At 48.0% G+C, this 10,086-nt stretch overlaps 2 protein-coding genes across 2 annotated transcripts; one reads left to right on the top strand and one right to left on the bottom strand.

Moving 5' to 3' along the window:
- Positions 1 to 392: 392 nt before the first annotated feature.
- On the top strand, positions 393 to 7,668 carry T265_10295 (hypothetical protein; the record flags this gene model as incomplete). The annotated part of the gene is made up of 3 exons (XM_009176621.1): positions 393 to 475; positions 6,976 to 7,033; positions 7,489 to 7,668. The coding sequence occupies 3 exons, from the start codon at positions 393 to 395 to the stop codon at positions 7,666 to 7,668; spliced, it is 321 nt and encodes a 106-aa protein (XP_009174885.1).
- Positions 1,432 to 5,607, bottom strand: T265_10296 (hypothetical protein; the record flags this gene model as incomplete). Its single annotated transcript, XM_009176622.1, has 3 exons — positions 1,432 to 1,703; positions 3,126 to 3,794; positions 5,152 to 5,607. 3 exons carry the CDS (start codon positions 5,286 to 5,288, stop codon positions 1,676 to 1,678), a joined length of 834 nt encoding a protein of 277 aa, XP_009174886.1.
- Positions 7,669 to 10,086: the final 2,418 nt, after the last annotated feature.

Genomic DNA, 10,086 nt, shown 5'->3' with positions numbered 1-10,086 from the left:
GTAGCTTTTGCCAACCTCTGACACCGACATGACGTGAGACCAGCTGTCAAAGGAAGAGTTTACACTCAGGCAGTGCGATCCATAGTGCTTTATGGATCAGAGACGTGGCCCCTACGCGCAGAGGACGTACGGAAAATGTCAGTGATTGATCATCGGTGTCTCCGAAACATTGGTCGGGTCTGGTGGGAACATCGGATTAGTAAAGCTAAGGGAAGCTAGATGGTCTTAGGAAAAGGAGCTCTCCCGCGATAGAGGAATTACTCACGCCCCGTGGGTCGCGCTGGTTAGGACACGTACTCTTCATGCCAGACGACCGTCTACCTCACAGCTTCTTTCTCCCAGCTTTGTGCTGAGTGGAAGCTACCGAGAGATGGACAGTGTATGAATAAAGCATGAAGACACTAACCAGTAAACTTAGTAGGGTGGGCAACTGCCGCCTCCCTGGATGGGGACCCGGGGACTTAAATCACCAGTGGTAAGTGACTCCGGCGGAAATAAGCCAGTCGCGCTCGTGCATCAAACCTACCGCCTTCAGTGTGTAGATACCCGAACCAACTGAACATGCCTCCGCCTCCAAGGCTTGGTTGTACATTCCACTTTCCCGTTTTCCGGTGACTGAAACTGTAGCAGATGGAACAAATGTGTCTACGGTACACGGTTTATAGCCGATAAACTGAATTGATTGATTGATTCCGACTGCTGCTCTCTATGCTTGGATGAATGGCAGGCCAACACAAATTATCAACGAGCCGTTGTTTCCGACAGCACAGTGCTCGGCTAGAGACATTAAGGGACACAGTTTGTAACCAAGGTGTTTTGTTGCTACCAGACCCTCTGTCTACCTATGTGCATGGGCACCCGGAACGCATCAAGGGATTATCTTATCACCTTCCACAAAAAATTAGCGTCATCACGGAGAGCGACAAATTAGTAGTGTGAAGTCCAGAATAACAATGTGATTCTGCCAACTATGATTGGCCTCCATAAATAACCGTGCGCAAGCGTTACGGCGACTCCAGCGTTGCTTCCAAATTTTTTCACTCACATTACTGCTGTTCCAAAAGCAACACTTCGAGCCCGGTGCATCTATTCCTGTTAGTCCACGTCAAAGCACTTATGTTTTGTTCCCGTCTGAGCTCAGCAGTGCGTCTTTGGCCGTGCTGAGGTTTGAACTCTTAGAACCCACTACACAAAACAACCTTACCGTCACGACCAGTTACGGCGGACCAAACTCCTTAGGACAAATATCAACACAACGAGCAGCCACGGATGTTTAGACTCTTGAAGCGGTAGAGCAGGCATCTGCGAGCTTGCTAGAACACTTCCGACCACGTACCACTCAGGAACGCTAGCTCACGAAACCCGGATAGCTGGGAATTAACCGGACCTACTTAGTTCACGTCTGTTCGAGTTTGTGATAATCAAAAAAACAGTTGCCTGGATTTTACTTTATTGAATATGCATAAAACAGACCAATTAGAACAAAATATCGAGGGAAGGGTCACGAAAAAAGCAGCACCGCATAGACGGACATTTGAGACGGACAACTGACGAAACGGAGCAACCGAGACGACAGTTTAAAACTTCGCACCTAGATGGCATGTGACATATAGACAGAAGCGTCCAGATAGAAAGATGCGACCGCAACCTAACCACAATTCGGATCAAACACAGCTCAGTTGAAGGTTGATGGATGTGTGTACCTGGAAAAAATTAAAAGAAGTTACCGACAGGATAGCGAAGCGGACAGTGATAGGTAACAATGCGCTTCTACATAGAATCCTAAATAATCACTCCAATGAAGAACAAAGTATTCACACAAGTTTTCCGGAAATAAACATTAGGGTTAACAGTAGACCAAAGAATGCACCCATGCCGTTACTGTATATCTCAAACATTTGAGGTAGGGGAATTCCCTTCCACATTCCTGAATGTTCTAGCGAGTCCCGATTATGCGTCAAAAGCTGTTACAAGTGTCGATTTACAGGAAATCGCCTATACTCCCCACTCGATCCACTCTCTGAGCCAACTAACATAGACTTCAGTGCTGATGCCAGTCTTCCCAATTGAGTTTGAAGTACAATTCCAAGCGATATGTTCTTGGTCAAAAATGTACTCTCAGTAATGACCCATCAAGCTAAAACCAACCCTCAGAGTCGTAAAAATCGGACAATCATGATGAAAAACGTATTGCACATTCACCACTACATCCGTTTAGTGCTGACGAAGACATTCCTGTTTGGAAGTATCCTGGTCCTCGTGCTTCCTTGTGTTGACACGGCAGTTAAGAACCGAAAGGGTACTACAGCTGAACGATTTTTTTGACGAATGAATTAATCGTACAGACTTAGACTGAGTAAGACTTTACCAGTTCGTTGTGCTACTGATGGCGCATCAGGCTGACACACAACACACAAGGCAAGTGCAGTTTACCGCCCAAGTAGGTTGTACTACAGCTAACGATTTTTTGACGAATGAATTAATCGTACAGACTTAGACTGAGTAAGACTTTACCAGTTCGTTGTGCTACTGATGGCGCATCAGGCTGACACACAACACACAAGGCAAGTGCAGTTTACCGCCCAAGTAGGTTGGCAATGGAAAACTGCTACCTGTTTTGCTGATCTCCCACCCGCGAAATTAACGACAGTAAGATATGGGTTGGAAAATAGAGCCGAACTCAGTTTACAGGGAATAATCATGGCTAAAGTTTTAATAAAGACGATTCTACGGACAGTTTCAGAAGTCACAAACTAGGGACCACGTCATACCTAGCATTGCCCAAACGAACCGATAAACGTTGAACACTGGCCAGTCAACCTGCTAAGACACCCTAGGTACCTGCGCTGAGAAATGCCGTCTATGCTCCAAAAATGGCTAAGTCTGGCTAGCTTGAGACAGCTCAGTTGTCAAGGCACAAAACGACCGACCGAACGGTCCGAGGTTCGAACCCAGCTTCAGCATCCCGACTGCTCAAGTGGTTCCCTAGGGTCGCACGGCAGGTGAGCACCAATGGGCTGTTACATCTGAACGGCTGTTTCAAGTTTGTCTAGATTTTACAATGAAAATAATTCCAGTCCGTATTCCACCATTTTCTTAACAGCTAAAAACAGAAACCAACTCACTTTTGATTAGCAGTTGGTTGTGAAGCGACGGGCGAGAAAGTGAAAGGATTAAGCGAAGCCCCTGTCTGGGACATTGTGGGCGAAATCAGGTGGTTTTGAAATCCATTTAACGCCTGCTGATATTGCTGCTGGAATAGCCCAAAGTGCTGCATCAGAGCGTATGCGGCCGAATGAGAATGATGAATCCCACCTCCGCCGTTCAATGTCGCATTCTGCATGGAGTAATTGAAACCCGGCGGTGTTGGTAAAAGACCCGTATTGGCTGCATTCGTGTGTGAAGGAAACAGGGGTACCGGCTGATTTGTAGTACGGGGGTTGAAGAAAGAAGGGCTACTTGCAGAAGTGGTCAAAAGGCGTGGTTGTTGCGTTTGTATGACTGGGCGTGCCAAATTTGGCGTAGGTTGTGGTTGCTGTTGGAGCTTCTGTGCCACGTTTACAACGGCCAAACACTGACGAGCGCTACCATTATGTGTAACACGAGGCTGCACAGCACCGTTACTGGTCAACGAAGATGTTACAGTGGATGTCCCAAAATCAGAAGCCAAAGCTGGGGTAGCCTGTATGGACATTAACGGCGTGGCAGTTGTCGCATTTATGTTTGATCCTGGAGACTGTCGAGGCAAAGAATTCCCACCATGCCCGTTGCCAGAACCCGAAGTTCTGGTGTTCCTGACAGAGGGAGACATACATGAGGAGTCAGCAGTGCTGTACAACAAAGCCTGTGAAAACTAGCATCAAGACCCGATCGTGCGGTACGAAGTCGATTTCAAATGCCTCAAAGATACGGGAAAAAGTACTAGCTACTCACACGAGCTTCAAGATGTCCGCATCCCCAAGTACTTACCCAAACGTCCTGGATTGACTAATAGCAGGCATGCCACACATTGACGACATCTAACGTCCCAACCAAGTTAGCGAAATGTTTCGACAAGGGTGGTTTATCGCCGCAAGGAAGGATCACGGATATTCTATCATGGGATGTGGACCGTGCCTCCACAACTAACGCAGTGTCCTTTGCCTACCCTACCAAATTTTCGCTGTCTAAACTTCGTTCAAGTTTTGCACAATGCACGGAAACATTTCCAGCCTGGACAGATCATTCGGTACGTGCAACAGTTGACTTCAAGACCAAGACACAAGTTGCGAATTAAATGCAAGAATCGAGATATTTCAAATACTGAGCAGCAAACTCGAATAAGCGCATATCGATCGGGTGTTAAAAAAGGGCTTGTGTTCAGACTCACGTTTGAATCTCGTCATTAAACAGCCACATCGGCAATGGTGCCCTGAAGTACAACTATAAAGTTCACTTGCTTACATTCAAAGCCTTACAGTGGAGAAACAGTGGACGGGAAAGGACCTGGTACTCGTCTTTCTACAGGGGCATTGTTGCAAAAATATGTGGCGCCCATAACCGCCATTCCGCGGAGAAAATTTGAGGGCGTTTGACAAAGTTGACGGATTCGAGCAGGCCACCGGCTTGTTCGGTGTGAAAGGCAGAGGGTCAGTGACATGTTTCAACGGCTTCCTCGCGGATAAATTCGTTCGCATGTTTAACAGAGACGGTTGAATAGCCCTGAGATTTGAAAGTTTCCAACGTTGTGATTAACCTAAATCAATAAAATTTGGACTTGCCCTAAATGAGCCATGGATATGCACAAACTGCCACACCGATCCCAACGTATCACAGCGAATCGTGTGACAGCCTCATTAGGTTTCAAAGGAATTACGTGAACCTTTATCGCCGAACGGGTGTTTCCGCCACAAGTCGAGTGTTTTGGCTGCACATCGACAAGTTTCGTATGCCTTCTATGTCTAAAGACCGGAGTTGACAGTATTCTGCCGGTAGAACGCAACCCGAATACTTTAGTGCGAACACCTTGTGCGTTTTTAGTGGGCTAAGAGTGCGGCAGGTCACTCTCACCCCCATCTTAGCAGGTTTCAACGCTGGCGTTGGAGACTACCTTTCAATGGGTAAAACACAAGCCTGAAAGCAAAACCACAAGCTACATAACAGAAGACTTACCCTTTCGTATTGGACGCGTCGTCCACATCGGCGTCGGAACTGTCTGAGCCTAGTATTCGTCTTCTGGCAGCCGCATAATCAGCCTCCCTTTGCTCCAAGGTCTTGACCGTCGTTGGCGGCCTAAAGTAAGTACTCATAGAGTGACCACCTACTTTAAAATTTGTGAAGTTTGGTTATCTGAAGTCTGGCATGGTCTCTGAAGTATACGAATAGGCGGATTTTCCATATCAAATTAAACTACAGACGATGAACAGGGGGTGATGTACCAAACCTTCTACGATTGAGTCCAGTGATATCCATGCGCCCTCCTTTTGATGGACCATAACGTACTCGGAAACGTTTCACTCAACATTTGCTGGACGAAACTATATGAAGAAGTAACGACAGGACATACCGGGACGGCTCGGAAGCCAACATCCGTGTTGAGCGCCCAAATTCAGGGTGTCACTGGTTCAAACAACTTAGATGTCTTCGGAATGATGACCTTGATGGGCACCATGAGAGTCCGAGGGTATCAGTTTCTCCATCCGTTTCCTGCTTACATGGAAGACTTTCACCTCCTGATGCCTTCCATGAAAGATACGAGGCTGTAGAATCTTGCAGATTCGGCAGGCCCACACCTAGGATGTGAACGCGGTGCAGCAGTCCATGGACGGTTATCTGTGATGCCACATTTATGATAAAAGGATTTCTTTTCCATGTATCCTGCCTAAAATTGTATTATTTATCATGGTCCTATCCATCATCTGCTTTGTTCCGCTGTTCGTTTCGCCCGTTTTTCATTTCGTCCTCGCATCCCGCAGTTCTTCCATTATCTCGTCCATAATTTCCCAAAATGAAGAGGTGCGCAACACTGGTAGAAAAAGGACACAAGGAAGAGCGGAGAAATACTACCTGTCCCTTAGTGGGGAAAAGGATGGCTGTTGAAATTTTAGCCCGTGCCAATTACCTCCTAAAAACTTTCCCCATAAAGTGCGTATTTTCAGCATGCTCTCATACTGGCTAGTACCGATCACATCACTTACCAATGTTGTGTTATACAACGTAAAATAGTGCCCGCCCTGTAAACGATTGCCACTTTGCGAGAAAATCGGAGCCCGAAGCGCTACGTTTCCCTGAATTTACCGTGAAATACTGGCATCGTGCGAACCGACCTCAAAGTTAGCTGTGCTGGACGAAAATGATCCCCATAAAATTATTACTACAGTTTTATTTTCTAACAACCGGTTTCCCAAATTTCCTGACTATCAGTTACGAATATTTCAATGAAAGATCAGAACGGTTTTCTCCTATTCTCACGCTGGAAAAAAAGGCCTCAATTCTACGCCATGAATTTCTGATGGATGATGCAAAAATGCCAGTCGTGCATCAAGGCGCAAAGTTCCGATACCCATTGCACATTCCACACATTGTTTATCCTTGCGAAAACGGTTGCTAGTGTCTTGGAAATGCTAGAGTGCCTCAGACCTCCTTTGACATAGTAACCGCGTATTCCGGAGGTGCGTTGGAGTTTTACTCATTGTGTGCTGGGCTGTCGAACCTCTCAACGCCGACTCATGAACAATTCCAGTCAAGCCGTCCTTGGAAAACGGCCGCTCTTCACCTTAGAAGGTAAGAATTCAAGTAGGCACGTCGATGCAGGCCATAGGCGTCGTAGAGTATCTTCAGGCTATCCCAGGTACATTGTTTTTTGACAGACGAGAAGCCAGTTTTTTCCATTTGTGGTTCGTGGCGTCGCGAGGTAAATAATTCAACCGAGGCCAGTCCAACACCTGCAGCAACAAAAGGAAATTAGTAGTGCCTTTTGGATTCCTAGTCTTAAAGGCCAGGCTCAGAACCACCGGCGATGGGCGATTCATCCGAGCTACTGGAGGGATGGCGGGTATGCTAATGCGCCATGATGTAACGTAGTAGGGCAACCGTCCCTGCGGGGTGTGCCCGTCCACCACACGAGTTTTCCATTCCCCGTGCATGCTACCAGATCTGCAAGGTGGAAAATCGTACAAGCGGTTATAAATGCGGTTTGTGCAATAACAATCACTCCGGCTACATTTTTTCCCGGTCGTGAGGAAGCAAGACCAGTCCAGCCCATCGGAACTAGCAAACAGCATACAGACGCTGGTAAAGGTAAGTCGCGTGGGAGACCAGTGGCACCGCGGTACGTTCGAAATCGGTTTCGTTTTTCCCTCGTGCAAATTCGTGAAATTTTTTCGTTGTTCAATCTACTCACAGAGTACAGACGAGTAATTGTTGAATTTTATTACTCCAACAAAACATTTGAGTGATAACCCTTTATATTTTGCGCACACTTCCTACTTTACATCTAGTCCGAAATAGAACATCAATTTATACCGATTGCCCTCCGAAGCCATTGATAGACCACAACAGATGTGGGCGAAATGTCTGCCCGTCGAACGTCAAACGCGGTATGCAATGCCACGCCTGCAAAGCTTGGTGGCATTTCAAATGCACGGGTTTACAGGACGACCAGATAAGCTGACTAGCCAACTCTCCTGACCCGTTTGTCTGTGCCAGCTGCCTCTACGTCAAGGGTGCAATGCATACCGCAGCGAAGAGAAGAGTCCCCCGAAACAGTACCCAATCCCCAGTGCAGATTCCGAAAGATCACTGTCGGTGTTCCGCTTTGATCGGGATACTCGACACGAAATTAGAGCGTCTTTCGAAGGCATTGGAGGACTCGGGCGCTAAGAATACAGCGACCTGGGCGCAAGTCGACAAGGAACTTTCCTCGCTGAACCAATACCTCGCGATGTCCATACCGGGTCCCATGCCTGCGAAAATAATCATGCAACTTTCTGACGTGGCTATGAAAACCGCCACAGCGTCTCTAGTGGACAGACACCTAAGGGAAAACAGGCTGATAATCTGGGGTCATTCTCCGGAAAAATCACGCCAGCGAAACTTGCACAGTCAATCCTCAGCAAGCCTGATAATTCGCTCCATGCAGAATGGCTACGCCAGAAGGGAAGTAAGCGAACCCTTGGACTCCTAGTCACTCTTTCTTCCCCGTCCGACGTACAGGAAATCTTGGAGCGAGCTGGCAGCATTCAAAAGGCCAACCCAATGATCAGGCGCCTATCTGAGGATCGTCCTCTAGACGCGCGTAAGCTTGGTCACAACAGGTCAGGAGTGGAAGTACGAAACAGGCTTCCACCGGGCAGCAAACCAGACGACTCCAAACTCACGACCAAGCCGATTGTGGCCATATCCCCCTGTGCTCCCGAAAGCAGGCCGACGAAACCAGCTGCTGCTCCACCACAGGCCTCTCGCCCACCAAATGCAGGGACGCCCTGGAGGAGGCAAACTCACATGCAAGCAGCGCCCAAACTACGTGGAGCTATCAACGCTTATCTCCGCATCAGAGGGCACAGCTGCAGCCGCGCACTCGTCAACAAAGTCACAGCCTCTGAACGGAACTGAGTCAGATGTGCCGGGACAAGAAGCGAAGCCAATCTTCAGCTCCACTCCTTCAAAAGCGGTCTCTCTGTTTGTGGTCACAACCGTCGCCCAGGACCCCGACACCATCCGGAAAATCCGCGAAAACGAGCCTCTTAGGAGCGCCACCCAAATCATTACTTCTTGATGCCACCACCTAGCGCTCAGGGCCTCACGGAGACATTTTTCCGGTCAAACCGCGCCAAAGCACCCAAGGATCCAGAAAGGCGAAGCTTGCAGCAAATCTTTGATCAACAATAAATCTAGTCGACGAAAAGGGGGTGCTGAATGAGCTACAAACAGCATTGGTCGAAATTTTTGCCCATGGGAAAAAAATCGTCCCCCAAAGCCAAAAGGTCTGAGCAAACCGAGCTCCCACGGAACGAAAAAACCCCGCAGGCAAAAAGCACCCCCAGAAACCACATAGACAGGAGGAGGGCAGCATCGCCTCAGAGGCCCCTTTGGAGCCTTGGACTCAGTCTTAAACCCGGTGCACAACCATTAATTCTGCTAACCACCCTGGGCACTCAACTTTCGGCTCCTCACCCTCGGAGGCAGCAGCGACTGTTGAAATGCTTGTCCACAAACTGCCTCAGCCCTTTCAACAAACTCGGCGATGTTAAACAGTCAGCTTGCCTTGAGCAACCGTCCATAATCGCACTCACAGAGACCTGGCTCACGCAGCGCTGTTAGAAGTCGTTCAACAGAACGCTTGGACTCAACATGTCGCTGCACCCACCAGATACCGCGCAGGCCAACTACCATCCCTCTTGGATTTGGGCATCACCAACGAAAGACACTTACTACATCATGTAACCATTAACGCTCCACTGGGACATAGTGACCACTGTGTGCTGACCTTTGATTTCATCTGCTATTGGGCCACGAACCCCAAACCTCAAACGTGGTTTCGAGACTTCTGCCTGCAGACTTCTCAGGAATGCGCATCTTCCTCGAACAAGTCACAGTGGGACCAGCTCCGGTGGAAGAACTATATAGAACCATTGTTCAGAAAGTTCACGAGGCTGACGAGACGTTCGTCCCAAGAAAACCGGCACGCACTCGGATGAACCGCAGGATGCCTAAAAGCATCCGGCGACTTCTGGAAATAAGATCCCAACTATTTTTTAAATGTTGACCACAGGGGATACAGAAGAAAAGCTGGCATTTCGTAAAATGCGGAACCGCTGTAAATCAGAAATCCGCCATACGGAAACAAGCCACCATTCTGGATCTCGCTCGAAAAAACAAAAACGTACTGTTCAAGTACATGAGACATCCCCGCAGAAACAAACCATCCGCGTTCTCCTTGAGAGACAGAAACGGAGAACCGACAAATGACCCAACAGTGGCATCTGAGGCTTACAGAGAACACTATGCGTGCTTAAACTCCACTCTTCTCAGGGCGAAATTACGAACAGACTCTAGCCGAATTGGTCTTTACGGTGGAGGATATTCGTCAATTCTTGCACAAGATCA

The sequence above is a fragment of the Opisthorchis viverrini genome (assembly GCF_000715545.1).
Source record: "Opisthorchis viverrini unplaced genomic scaffold opera_v5_350, whole genome shotgun sequence".
In the NCBI taxonomy this organism is placed as follows: Eukaryota; Metazoa; Platyhelminthes; class Trematoda; order Opisthorchiida; family Opisthorchiidae; genus Opisthorchis; species Opisthorchis viverrini.
The sequence above is the reverse complement of the archived record's forward strand: the minus strand, read 5'-3'. Positions and strand labels throughout refer to the sequence as shown.